Below are 16,097 nucleotides of genomic sequence, written 5' to 3'. Positions count from 1 at the left end.
AGTCAATGGTACTAAAGTGCCTATCAAATTCACATTCCTGGGCGTCGACTATTGACCAGTAGGTTCAGCGGTGAACGCAGTTGTCATGTCGGGGCTGAACCGTTTGCCCATCGAGCTGCAAGTTCCTGACGCAATTAAATTTCGGTTATCGAACCTAGGAAGCTGCTCAGTTGTTATTTGTTCGTGGTCATTTACCTGGGCTTTGCTTTTTTACAATAATGGATTTGAAACAAAAGAGACACAAGACTCGGTATCATGAACATTCCAATGGCAGGCGGTGGCTCGTGAAATAATTCAACAAGATCCAGCCGTTAACCGCGTTGGTGACATACGATGGTTGATTACAATTACCATGGTACATACAATGTAAAAAGTCGTGTATATATAAGCGGATTGGGGGCCAGGTTAGTTGTGTGTTACTGCAGTAAATTGTTCGACGATATCCTTTGGAAAATTATTTTATTTTGCCTGAATGTATTATGTTAGAAAATGTTTCAGTATTTATTGCGCAGTTAGGAAGAACTTAATCAGAAGAATGCATGCAGATTGCTCGAGTCGAAATTATATGAATATGACACTACTTGATCTCTTGCAGATAGTTGAGAACTTTTTAGAGAAATAATCCATTTATCTTAACTGATAATTTAGACTTCGATTGAGAGAAGAAAATGTATCATAAACTATTTATCAAAATTCATCATTTGTCCCTTGCAGTTCTATTCTACCTGCAAAACAGAGAAATTGTTTAAATGACACGAGAACGTTTCCCACCATATACCTAAGATTTCTAAGATTTGTACTTTACACATTTGAAATTTTCCTACATTTTTTACGAGCGAGAACTTCTGCTTTAAAATTTCTTATCTTCGAACATGGTGAAGGGTGAACTTTAACTATACGGTAATGCTTTTGTTATTGAGATTCACCTTAATTGCCGATTTCGTTTCTTAATTAAATCTCGTTGCCTAATGTTAGTATGACTATCAATTAACTAAATGCCAATTTCGGGCTATAGAATACGAAACATTCCTTGAGTCATTTTGCATTCCGGTGAAATTAAAATGAGATTTTTCTGATTTCAAGACTTGTAAAATTATTTCAAGTAATTCACATTCATTATGTCACATAATTGCTATTCCAAGCTAAGTGACTACGTATTCTCGTATTTAAATACGCTTCCCAGTCTCCCATAATACTAATAATCATTGAATAAATAACTCGGTGAAAACATAGAATATAAAATAAAATGTCTTTAAATTACTTGTTACTGTTACCCTATATTTTTGTATATGTTTATTATACATTGATCTTATGACCTGTTACTTTCATTTTCACGCCATTCCAGCAAATGATACGCAAATGTTTAGTGAAAACATTGCATTCAATTCAAAGTTGAGATTAGAGGTATAGAAATAAAAATAGTTGCTTGAAATAATCTCAACAGATTTTATCATTTCATACAATTTGAAAGTAGAACTATCATTTTTAGATTCTCAGTTGGGCAACATCTCGTCGAAGAACGAGATGTAATTTTTTTCGAATATAGAAATTTGCTGGATTGGCAGATACAAAAATTACTGAAGCTCACGCGCAAAATAAATGTTTTAATATTGAGTTGTGGCTCGTGAGAATAGTTTTCAATATTTAAGAGAGTTTATTGACTTTAATTGTGCATAATAGTCTAGTCCCTGTATTATTTTACTATTATTTTGCCGAGCAGTCAAAAACTATCGCTATTGCACCAGTCATTTTGCTGTACAGTCGAGTCATTGCATTGACTAGTATTTAGCTGTGCAGACAAGTTGCTACATTACTTAAAGAATAATCTAGCAGTCTAGTCAAGTTGCTACATTACTTAACAAGTAATTTAACTGTGAAGTCAAGTTGTTACACAACTTATAAAGTGGCTGTTCGATGCAAAATGGACGACATTCAACAGGTGGCACCTGTGGATCGCAGTGACGTCAGCTGATCGGAAGCTGAGGCAGTCCTACAGTTGGCGTCAGTGTGTCTGTGGCTGCCGAGGTGTAAGGTTAGTGTAGCTCTATCGGCATCCTGCTGAGATAATGAAAAATGGGGTGAAAGCATTTTATAGTAATGAAGGACTTGAATTTTTGAAAAATAATTTAATTAGAGGGGTATAAACTTTAAAATTTGCGGGAAAAAAGCTCCATACTCCTGACCAGCGCCAACTATGTCAACTCGATCGTTGGCAGTGGCGTTATAGGCGAGTTATCCCAAATACCATCATGTCTAGTAGAGAGCTACTGAACAGCTGGTTTATGAATAAGTTTCCTTATAAAGCATCGTTGACGCTCCGAGTATGAACGCCTTCAAGAACAGACTAGACGAAGCTATGCAGGAGCATATCATGCATGATATGTTCAGTCTTAAAATGCCTAACAAATTACGGACCAGGCAATAAGTCCAGCAGCTATCTCAATCAATCGTCAGTTATGGAAAGATCGCGTTCCAAAGGCCGGATCCCTTGTGAATCAAGTCACGAAAAGTTCAAGAATCGGCAACAGGCCATGGGCCTATTTCTTCAGTGCCGACACTTCTATTCTATTCTGTAAAGAATTCTCTTTTCCAGCATTGTTCCAGAACACTTTTTACTCCTCGACAGGAGTTGCTGTCAGTGAGTTCGAGACGATATTTTTCGAAATGGCTGGAAATTTGAATAATTTGACAGAAAACATAATTGAATCGCATTTATTCAGCATGGGGCAGATCTACATTCAACTTGTATTTTTAATTTGTTAGCTTTTACGTTTGCAAAATCAATACTAATGAAAAAAGTTTGTTAACAACTTCCATAAGCAAAGATACTTGACGCCGTGCAAAATTACTGGACTATTTTTGATATCGTACAAGCTACGCGCATACAAATTAAAAATTAGATGTCGTAAAAATCTGTAATAATTTCTTCCGCGACGCGTTGATAATAATTAGTTACATTCTAAATTTCAAGCAGATGCGTTCAGAACTGAATCGTTAAATGAGGGAAATTTTTATTTAAAGGCCCTTTTTATTCTTAAAATTGAGAATGTAGTCAGAATTTGTCAAATCAAATATAAATTTATATGAATTGACAATTTGTATTGTGGGACAAGCAGTGTTTATTTGTTTAAAAAATATAACTCGGTACTCAATGCAGTGAGTGACAGAGAGCGCATTTTCTCGTCGACGAAAACATGAAGTCACGGACGGACAGACAGACGGACAGACGGACATGGCGAGCGCAATAGTAGATGTGTATAAGAGACAGGTAGCAGATACNATCTCAACTTTCCTATATACGTATATCTATTTAAATTTCTTATCTTTGTAAATACTGAATATATTAGTTTATATCTTCACAGACTACGCACATTTCGGTCGCGGTTTCGGCCGTGTTGAGCGCCGCGTTCGCTATCTCAGGCTACGTTCCGTTCACGTCATTCGTGCAAGGTTCGTCCCGTATGTCATTATCAACATATTCTTTAAACCTGTTATTGTAATTCATTATAATCCTTTAAAACTTTTTAATTCATATTATTCAATGTACTCTGACCTGTATGCTGTCAAGTAAGGTAATTCCGCAAAATTAAAAGCAAGTGGGTTGATGTTTTGGGCATATTTTTCAGTATAAATCTTTTCATGATCCAGAGTTCAAAGCATCATCATATTTCCTTAGCATTTACTGCTTATATTTTCAGTCAAATACAGTATCAATTTAAACCTTCGATTGTCATCCCATTTAGAATGAAAAATTTGTCCTATAGCGTCTGAAACGCCAAGTCATTTTATTTTGTTTTTGTATTAGCTCGCAGCTTTAAAAAAATAATTTATGCTTGATTAATAAGCCTAAAAATTAATCATCGCAGTGAAAAATCATCCAATATGTACAGTAAATCTTCCGACTGCTTAGTTTGATGCTCCATCTCAATGATCATTATAGGTTTATGCGCATTAATCAATTTTGTATTGTACGTCGCCCATATGAAGGTGACGTGTTCGAGAACTACTGCGGGTGCGACGTCCTGATGAAGTATAGGTTTATGTGCATTAATCAATTTTATATTGTACGTCACCCACATGAAGGCGACGTGTTCGAGAACTACTGCTGGCGTGACGACCTGATGAACGCGTGTCGGGGTCTCTACTCGCTCACCATCCTCCTAACCTTCCCCATCGAGTGCTTCGTGGCTCGGGGCGTCCTCGAGACATCCTTCTTCAGGTGATGTGACTTCTTTGACGTTCTAATCTCAACTTTCCTATCTATTTAAATTTCTTATCTTTGTAAATACTGAATATATTAGTTTATATCTTCACAGACTACGCATATATCGGTCGCGGTATCGGCAGTGTTGAGCGCCGCGTTCGCTATCTCTGGCTACGTTCCGTTCACGTCCTACGTGCAAGGTTCGTCCCACATGTCATTATCAACATATTCTTTAACCCTGTTATTGTAATACATTATAATCCCTTAAAACTTTTTAATTCATATTCTTCAGTGTACTCTNAATTTTTGTTCTTTCTTCTTTGCTGTAGCGAATCATGATGAAAATTTAAGGCTTGATAATTAAACACAAATTTAGCAAGCTATACAGGATAATGACGTAACTATGATGCAATATTACCATGAAAATGTTCTTCTTTTAAATAAAATAAGTTTCAACTTCATAACGTTCTTAGTTTTTTTATTTATTAACAAATTAAAAGGGTTACTTAATTCTGAAACACCCTGTATAAATGGTCTGTTGAAATAAACTCAACAGATTTTAATATTTCATTCAATTTGCAAGTAGAACTATCATTTCTACCTTCTCAGTTGGGCAACATCTCGTCGAAGAACGAGATGTAATTTTTTTCGAATATAGAAATTTGCTGGATTGGCAGATACAAAAATTACTGAAGCTCACGCGCAAAATAAATGTTTTAATATTGAGTTGTGGCTCGTGAGAATAGTTTTCAATATTTAAGAGAGTTTATTGACTTTAATTGTGCATAATAGTCTAGTCCCTGTATTATTTTACTATTATTTTGCCGAGCAGTCAAAAACTATCGCTATTGCACCAGTCATTTTGCTGTACAGTCGAGTCATTGCATTGACTAGTATTTAGCTGTGCAGACAAGTTGCTACATTACTTAAAGAATAATCTAGCAGTCTAGTCAAGTTGCTACATTACTTAACAAGTAATTTAACTGTGAAGTCAAGTTGTTACACAACTTATAAAGTGGCTGTTCGATGCAAAATGGACGACATTCAACAGGTGGCACCTGTGGATCGCAGTGACGTCAGCTGATCGGAAGCTGAGGCAGTCCTACAGTTGGCGTCAGTGTGTCTGTGGCTGCCGAGGTGTAAGGTTAGTGTAGCTCTATCGGCATCCTGCTGAGATAATGAAAAATGGGGTGAAAGCATTTTATAGTAATGAAGGACTTGAATTTTTGAAAAATAATTTAATTAGAGGGGTATAAACTTTAAAATTATACTTAAACTTCATACGTACCGGTATGGGAAAAAATTATTTAAAATGAATGAGATTTCTTTATTTTAGACCCTGGGAAACTTTATGTACAAAACGTATAAGTATTGAGTGATCAAAACGACAAATCAAATAAATTAAGTTCTCGACGAAACAGAGAAACTGACAGAAATTTTTTGGCGTGATGCTGCGAGTTTGTTTAGGATTCTTTTGAAGCCATTCAGAGGTCGGAGCGGAGCTCGAATAAGCTGCTATATTTTTTGTGGACGGAATAACGAGCGCCGCCATAAAGGATATCCAATGAAAATCGAAATAATTTCCTGTATTTATTTGCGTGTTTTATTACTTAATTCCTTTGTTGTATTTTACATCGATTTAACAGCTATTTATCAATAATTATTTAGGATCGTTTTTATTAAAGCACAATTTTATATATTTAGCCGAAACTAGGAGAATGAACTCGTGCTCGAATGAACCGAGAATTTGCGTTATGTCGTAGACTCGTGTCGATCATATTTTTTACTGAAGCGTTAAGCTGTTCGGTTGCTGCGCATTAATAATTAAGTACTTAAAACATGTTAAGAGTTCAAATTAAGTTTATTATCGTCATAAGTATTTAAAACTGTGAGTTGAAATTTAAAGGTAGTTTATTGCGTATTAAAATCTTCGATCTTCTAATGAAAAACTTTGGTTTTGTTAACATTAGCTTTGGAATTTGAACGAAAGTACTCCGATAGAGAATGAATGAATAAATGATAGAGAATGAATATATATAATTCTCAGAATTAATCAAGTGACATCTAGTTAGTGTTGAATGGGAACTTTCCTGAAATTTACATGACTGATGGATGCTACTTTTGAGTTTGGTGTTAAAGAAGGTAAAGTAATTTGAGTTCGATGAAAGCAATACTGTAACATGAACAGAAGTTCAGTAACGTCGTAATATTGTTTTAATTTAATTCATAGATAGAAAGGCTAGCTTCAGAAAAAAAATGAAAAACGTTGATAAACATGAATAGTTGTAATCCAGTTGATTCTGCAGATATATTTATTTATTTGACACTGGAGCATATATCGCGAACAAACAGCTCCGTTTCAACTTCACCAGAATAGAAACAAATTCAAGTCTTCCTATTATTGTTATTGATGTTTTAATGGGAAACACTTCTCTAATAAACAATCGTTTAGTAATGTGAGAAGAACTTCAGTAGTGTCGGTAGGCTTTATTTTAAGCTGTCTCTAGTACACTCATTTGCATGAGGTGTGATGACATCGTAGGAGGTGGGGTGACATCGTAGGAGGTGTGGTGACATCGTAGGAGGTGTGATGACATCGTAGGAGGTGGGTGACATCGTAGGAGGTGTGGTGACATCGTAGGAGGTGTGGTGACATCGTAGGAGGTGTGGTGACATCGTAGGAGGTGTACTGAGCAGACCAGCTGTCATGGCGACCCCTCTCAAGGCCCTGGAGCCCAACGAGCGGAGTTATATTTTAGAAGGAGGCGCCCTACCGGCAAGCTTTGTACCAAAGGTGAGTAAATTTAAACGTACTGATGCAAATAAATCAAAAACGTTTGATTTATTTAGCTATATTAGCTTGTTAAAGGCATTTTCGCAGCACAATCTACTGAATTTTTATCATTCTGGTTGTAAGCGAACAAATCAATAAACATTTTCTGCACAAATTTTAAAGGAGAATGAAATTTTTTCGTTTCAGTTATTGTGGAATTTATCCGCAAATTGTGTCAAATTGACAAAACTCAGTTGCAATAAAGGAATATGTGATGTTAGTTTTTCCATTTTTCTTGAAGCTGAACAAAAAATCGGTCTGATTGTTGTCTGTCAAAAGTTGTCTGATTTTCCCATGTTAATGAAAAAAATTAGTGAAAATTACTCATCAGTGAGTTCTTGCCTAACCGTAACTCATTGAAATCTTTTGTATGTTTTTTCTTTCAATGTTTTGAATGGATTTACATTGATTTCGCTCGATATTAAAAGAAAATGTATAAGCAAGTATGGTTCCACGATATTGTTAATTCGAAAAATAAATGAGAAAATCAAATTTTCTATTCCGAGATATACATAAGGGAAAAAATTTCAAACGTGTTTGTGAACAGTTTTGTGTTCTGGCTTCATGAAACCAAACTGAATATGGGCCGAAACCTAATTAAGTCTTGGACATTTGGAACCATGATTTAACTTAGTGCCATGAGGATAAGGATGGTGTGATGGACATATTTAACATTTGAATACAGAATACTCCTACAAACAATGGTAGTAACTAGCCTAGTCCAAAATACTAGCCTAACATTTAGTGTGATAAACTAAAACTTCTTAAGCTGCACTAATTTAATCTACGCATCAGTTTAAGTAAATACGCTATGTATTTTTAATTTTGATTTTAATATTTTTACACGCAAAATAGCCAAAACTCACAATATTTTAGCTCAAATTTTTAGAGAAAATAATGCCGATTATAAGTAAATGCGCTATGTATTTCAAATTTTGATTTTAATATTTTTAACAAGCAACATCATAATTGCGTTATCGTCCAATAAAGCTGACTCTACGATAGGGACATCTAATGTAATCTCGATGAGAAATTGTTTCAGCATTTCAGCTCATAGTATGCAATCCATTCAAAAATACATTTATGTATAATATTTTTCTTTGCATATTTTAGAAGCGCTTTTAATTTATCGATAGAGTCCAGGATAAACTAAAAATTTCCCATGTTCAGAATTTCATTATTTTGTGCCCATGGGAATTAATTAGTGTATCTGATCACTCGAGCATGTCTCTGTTATCCTTCGCAGGAGGAAGAATCCGTCCCTCAGTTGGCTGCTCCAGCAATTTCAGCCCCCATGGAGCAGGTCGACTCCGTGGAGGATAACAAGCGGGAAAAAAGCTCCATACTCCTGACCAGCGCCAACTATGTCAACTCGATCGTTGGCAGTGGCGTTATAGGCGAGTTATCCCAAATACCATCATTTCTACTAAAAAGCTACTGAACAGCTGGTTTTTGGATCAGTTTCCTTATAAAGAATTTCGTTTTCCAGCTCTCTCCAGTATATTTTTTATTTATTTATTTCCAGCATCAAGTATCCAGCATATTTTTTACTCCTCGGTAGGAGACGATATTTTTCGAAATGACCAAAAATGTGAATAATTTGAAAGAAGAAATAATTGAATCGCATTTATCCAGATTGCTGCAGATCTACATTCAACTTGTATCTTTAATTTGTTAGCTTTTACATCCGTAAAATCAATACTAATGAAAAAAAGTTTGTTAACAAGTTCCATAAGGAAAGATACTTGGTGCTGTGCAAAATTACTGGACTGTTTTTGATATCGTACATGCTACGCACATACAAATTAAAAATTAGATACCGGTATCTTAAAAATCTGTAATAATTTCTTCCGCGACGCGTTGATAATAATTGGGTATATTCTAAATTTCAAGCAGATGCGTTCAGAACTGAATTGGAAATTTTTATTTAAAGGCCCTTTTTATTCTTAAAATTGAGAATGTAGTCAGAATTTGTCAATTCAAATATAAATTTATATGAATTGACAATTTGTATTGTGAGACAAGCAGAGTTTATTTGTTTAAAAAATATAACTCGGTACTCAATGCAGTGAGTGACAGAGAGCGCATTTTCTCGTCGACGAAAACATGAAGTCACGGACGGACAGACAGACGGACAGACGGACATGGCGAGCGCAATAGTGCATTTTTTCATAAATGAGAAAATGCGCTAAAAAGAAAGCAAAATTACCAGAGTTTGCACTGCAGCAATTCTCACAGCCATTATAACCGCACTCTGCAGGCATGCCGTTTGCCCTGCACGAGGCTGGGCTCGGCGTCGGACTCTTGCTGCTCCTCGCGGTTGCCTTCGTCACGGACAGGTCGCTGGTGCTGCTGGTGGCCGCGGGGCGTACGGCTGAGGTCAGCACATATCAGGACCTGGCGCACGCTGCCTTTGGTCGGGCTGGATACGTTGTCTGCGCATGCCTTCAGTTCCTCTACCCCTTTATTTGTAAGTCCTTCATTCTGGTTTTAGTTGCGATGTTTGTCATCAGTTTATCTATTCATTCGTTTAGAAAATAAATGTTGTCGCAGTTCTGTTCTGTTTCGATTATTCTGTTTTCGACATTCAATCACTTTGAGTCATTAGTATTTTATTATTTTGATTTTATCATTTTGTCAATCATCGCTGTAAATGAATGATACAAATTCTCGGTCACTATAAAAATCACGAAGAAATTGTGAGAGTACAAAAATCAAAAGCTTTAAGATATCTGGCACTCTTGATGTATTCATGAGACACACAAGCCCCTTATATACTTAAAGTTTCACCGCCACCCCTCCCTTGATATCCCTTAGCCCTGATCAGCTACAACATCATCGTCGGGGACACGCTAACCAAGGTCTTCATCAGACTGGCAGGGGTCTCGGCTACCAGTTTCCTTGCACGCAGAGAAGTGATCATGATTACAGTCACGGTATTCATCACCTTCCCTTTGTCACTGTACCGGTGAGCACAGCAGGACCATCTTTCTTCTTCTGCGTAACATTAAGCTGGCTCTGTTATATATCTATGCATGATGCCATCACAAATTAACGCCTATTACCATTCATTATGGTGCAAGAAGAAAAGTTCATCCCGTCCACTAATGAGATGATCAATTATCAGCAGTTAAATTTTAGCAATGATGGTCAGAGCGCCCATAATGTCTGAGCTCGCGTGAGTTAAGCCTGTGTGTCCTAGTAAAAAATTGTTAATACTTGCTGATAATATAATTTCTAATTATCCACGTTGATTTTTGTAGATCTCTTCGTGCTATAAAGTCGTTCTCGTCCAGGCATTATTTTGTGACGAGATCGACTGTTGTGACTTTTTGTGACAAACTTTTTTCTCGTGATCTTATATTAACGGCCGTCGGATGAAGCGGGTTTCCTTGTGTATTTGCTCCAATTAATGATGTTATTTACCAGCTTATGCCCTGACGTCAGTATTTCCATGTTGTGCCGTCAGTGCTGGACATGGCTCTGAGTCGTGGAGGTTTGTTAACTCAAACTCTGCTTCAGCGATCGGCATCCTGAGTTTTGCTTTCATGTGTCATCACTCGAGCTTCCTGGTCTACGAGAGCCTTGCTAACAACACGCAGCAACGCTGGAACAAGGTCAGCTACCTTTCCTGAGTTTTTATTAAAGAGTTACTCAAGCTCTGTCCTGACTACCAGAAGTGGCCGCACTGGGTAGGGCAGATGGTCATTGGTGTTACCCTTAGAATAGAATTGTTAATACACTATTTGTCAGTTTTGAAGCATTGGTAGAAACGTTGAGAAGACAGATCTACCTATGTTTTAAAAATTTTGTCATGGTAAAAAAAATCATATTCAAGCTAATTAACTTAATTAAGTGCCTGGTAACAGTAAAAATGTTATCTATAATTTGCTGCCGATGCAATGAAAATAAACGTTCATAAAAAGTGACAACGATTAATTATTGGAAAAGAAGCAAAATGATTCATCAAAAAGTTAGTGAAAACATGAATCGATCTCTTACGTACAGCGGATTGGTTGTGGGTAGTAAAACGACTCATTAATTTATCACCATAACTGAAAATAATTATTTAAATACTAGGAAATACAAGCGAATTCAGGAAATTCCCTCACAACCGAGGTCATTGCTAAACAACACCTTCGTTGGAAGTTTATTCAATTATTTTTGATTATTGTCCTTGAGATATCCTTCTTCAGGTGATGTGACTTCTTTGACGTTCTAATCTCAACTTTCCTATATACGTATATCTATTTAAATTTCTTATCTTTGTAAATACTGAATATATTAGTTTATATCTTCACAGACTACGCACATTTCGGTCGCGGTTTCGGCCGTGTTGAGCGCCGCGTTCGCTATCTCAGGCTACGTTCCGTTCACGTCATTCGTGCAAGGTTCGTCCCATATGTCATTATCAACATATTCTTTAAACCTGTTATTGTAATTCATTATAATCCTTTAAAACTTTTTAATTCATATTATTCAATGTACTCTGACCTGTATGCTGTCAAGTAAGGTAATTCCGCAAAATTAAAAGCAAGTGGGTTGATGTTTTGGGCATATTTTTCAGTATAAATCTTTTCATGATCCAGAGTTCAAAGCATCATCATATTTCCTTAGCATTTACTGCTTATATTTTCAGTCAAATAAGTATCAATTTACACCTTCGATTGTCATCCCATTTAGAATGAAAAATTTGTCCTATAGCGTCTGAAACGCCAAGTCATTTTATTTTGTTTTTGTATTAGCTCGCAGCTTTAAAAAAATAATTTATGCTTGATTAATAAGCCTAAAAATTAATCATCGCAGTGAAAAATCATCCAATATGTACAGTAAATCTTCCGACTGCTTAGTTTGATGCTCCATCTCAATGATCATTATAGGTTTATGCGCATTAATCAATTTTGTATTGTACGTCGCCCATATGAAGGTGACGTGTTCGAGAACTACTGCGGGTGCGACGTCCTGATGAAGTATAGGTTTATGTGCATTAATCAATTTTATATTGTACGTCACCCACATGAAGGTGACGTGTTCGAGAACTACTGCTGGCGTGACGATCTGATGAACGCGTGTCGGGGTCTCTACTCGCTCACCATCCTGCTAACCTTCCCCATCGAGTGCTTCGTGGCTCGGGGCGTCCTCGAGACATCCTTCTTCAGGTGATGTCACTTCTCTGACGATTTAATCTTTACTTTCTTATCTATTTAAATTTCTTATCTTTATAAATACTGGATACATTATTTTATATATTATATTATTCTGTATAAAAGGAAAAGAATCGGCCACAGGCCACATCAGGCCTATGCCTCAGCGCCGAAATCACTATGTTATGTTATGTTATGTTATGTTATGTTATGTTATGTTATGTTATGTTATGTTATGTTATGTTATGTTATGTTATTCTGCATGGCAATTCCGTGTAGCGACATTAATTAACACAGGAGTAATAACTGACTCAAGTCCTGTGAAAGCTTATAAGCAAATTTCTTATTTTATCTTTGTAAATACTGAATATATTATTTCATATATTATAACATTCTGTATGTTATTCTGCGTAGCAATTCCGTGTGGCTACAGTAATTAACACTGGAGGATTAACTGACTTAAGTCCTGGGCAAGCTTATAATATGAGAACTGAAACTTTTCTTTAAAATATATATATATTGTATTAGGTTATCTATTGAGCCAATGTTCATCTGAATTATGCCGCATCAAAAACATATCGCTATTCACAATTCACTAAAAAACTTGAAGAAATTCAATTCTCTATTCATTCATTTAGAAATAGGATTAACTAATTCCTCAAACTAAAATTGCATAATAAAAATAATAAATAATTATTAATATGCAATCAGTTTACGGGGTATTATTAAGAGTAAAGTGAATGCGATATGAAAATGAGTGATAGAATTCTTTACTGTCGCAAGGTATTTATCTTAATCAATTAAAAACCTAATAATTAGTACGTATATCTTTTCCTGAAAATTTAAAGAATCAATTCCTTTATATGAAAACGTTAAAATTAAAGGCACAATTGTTAGTGAACCAGGCGTTGGAATCTAATAATTGATATTAAAAAGTAAGCTCATGTGTCACTGGCACCGCAGCCTGCAGCAGCCGCTGTCGTTCAAGCAACACGCGCTACGACAACGCTAAAATTGAAGGCATAATTATAATTAATAAACTAATGATTATAATCATTAGTAAACCAGGCGTTGGAATATAATGATTGATATTAAAAAGTAAGCTCTTGTGTCACTGACACCGCAGCCAGCAGCAACCGCTGTCGTTCACGCAACACGCGCTGTTGACGGGGACGATAGCGGCGCTGGTGATGCTCCTCGCCCTCACCACGGACTGCCTCGGAATGGTTCTCGAACTCAATGTGAGTAGCTCGGTGAATACATCTTTCATGCAGTAATTTTAGGTATTCATGCAGGTATTAGGTAATTTTAGGTATTTTGGGTATTCGTATTTAGGTATTCATGTAGTAATTTTCAGGCATTTTCTCTTTCCTCTTTCTGACCACTCTTTAACACCTATAGTTCTTTTCCCAATCTTCCGGGTGGGGGCTGTTCGTGTGGACGCGACATCAATAAAAAATACAGATGCTGAGTTCGGTCAATGGGTTTGATCAAGTTATTCTGAGGAAAACAATAGAAGATGTGTAGACCATTTCAAGCTGGGCGTTAATTTAATTTCTTTGACATGATGATTTGGCAGTATTTACATGAATCACATTAAATTGCGAACTCTAAATGAACAAAAAATTGGAAAACACGTTTATAGTCGGCATACCACGTATAGCATAACATAGTTATGTCGGCGCTAAGGAGTAGGCCTGGTGTGGCCTGTCGCCGATTCTTGAACTTTTTTCTATAGTCGGTGTTCAATATTCGTTTATAGCGATTGTGATTTCAATAAACTTTGGTACGATAACAAAATTGCAAGAAATTCAATAAACTATTAGTTTAAAAGGATATCTGTCAATAGGGCATCCTGGTGGCGATTCCACTAGCCTTCATACTCCCCGGACTGTCGTACATCAGAGTGCTGGAGGGCCCCATCCTTTGCCCCGAGAAGTACCAGGCTTGGGGGGTGGTGGCTTTTGGTTGCGTTGCGCTGTTGGCTGGTTTAGTTACCCTTCTGATGAACCTCGACTCATTAAGCGAATGTTCGCACGGCAAGCAAATGGAATATTGCTTTACTGATTTCAATGGCACCCTAGAACCCGTGGTTTTCTAAGTACAATCAACTTTTTCCAAAAACGATATTATGTAACATCCTTTTCTTCTAATAACCTCCATGATGCGGTTGCTGCAATGATTGTTTATTTCTATTGATACTATAATAATGGTCGCAATATGACATGGTCGAATAAATATCCCTGAGATGACTGAAGGTTTAGTCTCGTCTGCTAACATGGGGCTAATATTAAAACATTGGCTAATATTAAAACGTTAATTAATTAGTCCACGTATGGTTCCTTCATTCGGTTACAAATTTTCAATGAGCGACTCTCGTAAAAAATAAATTATCAGAACCATGTTTCAACACATCGAAAGACTGCTCTCCTTACTCTTTTCTTTTGCAACGCTGCTCGAGAAAGTATAATAGAATAAAAAAAAACTTAAAACACTGAATTAAAATCAGATGTATAATTTTTTTCTGCCCTTTTCTTGTTTTCTATCAATCAATATGACGATTTTTACACTTATTCTTAATATCGTTTATCTTTTTAAAAGATTAAAAGTCTTTGCAAATTTGAAAATGTCCCTCGCAATGTTTATGTTATGTTATTATTGATGTATATTGGAGTTTTCATTTCATTTCTAAACGCCGGGTGTTTCCATGAATAAATTCGCTCCCTCCAAACATAGGCCAAGCACTTCATAATTAATTATAGTGACAATGAATTCATGAATTTTGGCGTGACGGAAAATCATAAGTCTTCCTTGCAGTCGAGTCTTCCGCTCATAAAACACACACCGTCTACTCCCGGGTCTAATGCCTCGTTAACGTTAAGTAGTTGTGAGCTTATGACTCAATATACAGTAAAGCGAAAGATGCTTTTTCTTATAAATTCGTCATTAATCTATACTTTCTGTGGAAAGATTTAGAAACGTTTGTAGAGAGATAAATTGTTCCTCAATGTATATCGCTTGAATTGTATCATTGTGAATATTTGTGAATTAACCTAGATATCTATATTGTCTGCATTTAATCGCGAATTTTCCCATTGTTGATATACGTCAAATAGTATTAATTTATTACTATTAGAAATTAGTGTGAGCTGGTGTCCGCTCACGCTAATTTCCAGCTGGCTATATAGGGATTAAAGCATATTGAAGAACTCCTACTTATTTTGCAAGCAGACGAGTTCCACGTTTTGTGTTGTACTAATTGATAAATTATTCATTTGTGTGCAAGTATCATAGCTGACAACATCAAAATGTATTCAATTAATAGTCGTTCGTAGAGATTCTTCTTCGTTTAAAGTTGTTGAAGGCTGTCAAACAAGATTCTCAAATGTTATGTTTAAAAGTCATGATTATTCAATATTGCACGATTACTGACATGAAAATGAAAATAACTCGTCGCTGTTAAACATTATCAAGATATCTTGATTGCAGCAACCAACGTTGTTTAAGTTATACACTCATGCGACTACCGAACAGTCCGAAGTAAATAAAGAACTTTAGGCTGGTAAAAATACTTGTTATGAATATTCATTTACATTTGAAACCAGTGCATGTTGCACCAAGGATAAATGTTTATATCTATAAGGCGGAGAAGCAAAAACCAAGTATTTGAATTTGCCACTATCGATTATTTTTCGTGTCATTCCGGGGACCTTGCTTGCTATTCACGTAACTAGTCTATTGCATCCCAACTAGTCGTTCTAGTTCTAGCATCCCAACTAGTCGTTCTAGTTCTAGCATCCCAACTAGTCGTTCTAGTTCTAGCATCTCAACTAGTCGTTCTAGTTCTAGCATCCCAACTAGTCGTTCTAGTTCTAGCATCCCAACTAGTCGTTCTAGTTCTAGCATCTCAACTAGT

General features: G+C 36.1%; 2 protein-coding genes across 2 annotated transcripts in view; both read left to right on the top strand.

The window, feature by feature from the left end:
• The window catches only part of LOC108682591 (putative sodium-coupled neutral amino acid transporter 11), a 15,373-nt gene extending 14,107 nt beyond the window's left edge, over positions 1 to 1,266 (top strand). The window contains exon 11 of the mRNA XM_018171785.2: positions 9 to 1,266. Coding sequence (XP_018027274.1) covers positions 9 to 55 — 47 coding nt within the window. The 3' untranslated portion in view covers positions 56 to 1,266. The remainder of the gene's footprint in view (positions 1 to 8) is intronic.
• A 7,032-nt stretch (positions 1,267 to 8,298) lies between these two features.
• LOC108682590 (putative sodium-coupled neutral amino acid transporter 11) lies at positions 8,299 to 14,810 on the top strand. The gene is made up of 9 exons (XM_047881536.1): positions 8,299 to 8,434; positions 9,298 to 9,507; positions 9,855 to 10,005; positions 10,174 to 10,215; positions 10,507 to 10,654; positions 11,341 to 11,428; positions 12,061 to 12,196; positions 13,308 to 13,422; positions 14,031 to 14,810. The coding sequence occupies exons 1-9, from the start codon at positions 8,332 to 8,334 to the stop codon at positions 14,280 to 14,282; spliced, it is 1,245 nt and encodes a 414-aa protein (XP_047737492.1). The 5' UTR covers positions 8,299 to 8,331; the 3' UTR covers positions 14,283 to 14,810.
• Positions 14,811 to 16,097: the final 1,287 nt, after the last annotated feature.

The sequence above is a fragment of the Hyalella azteca genome, unplaced genomic scaffold (genome assembly GCF_000764305.2).
Source record: "Hyalella azteca isolate HAZT.00-mixed unplaced genomic scaffold, Hazt_2.0.2 contig8227, whole genome shotgun sequence".
NCBI lineage: Eukaryota > Metazoa > Arthropoda > Malacostraca > Amphipoda > Hyalellidae > Hyalella > Hyalella azteca.
The sequence above is the reverse complement of the archived record's forward strand: the minus strand, read 5'-3'. Positions and strand labels throughout refer to the sequence as shown.

Excerpts from the sequence above, each read along its gene's own strand:
- LOC108682590 (XM_047881536.1), top strand. The coding sequence starts at position 8,332 with ATGGAGCAGGTCGACTCCGTGGAGGATAACAAGCGGGAAAAAAGCTCC. Across the intron at positions 9,508-9,854 it reads GTTCCTCTACCCCTTTATTT|CCCTGATCAGCTACAACATC; the intron begins GTAAGTCCTTCA and ends GATATCCCTTAG. Across the intron at positions 11,429-12,060 it reads GTTCACGTCATTCGTGCAAG|GTGACGTGTTCGAGAACTAC; the intron begins GTTCGTCCCATA and ends ACCCACATGAAG.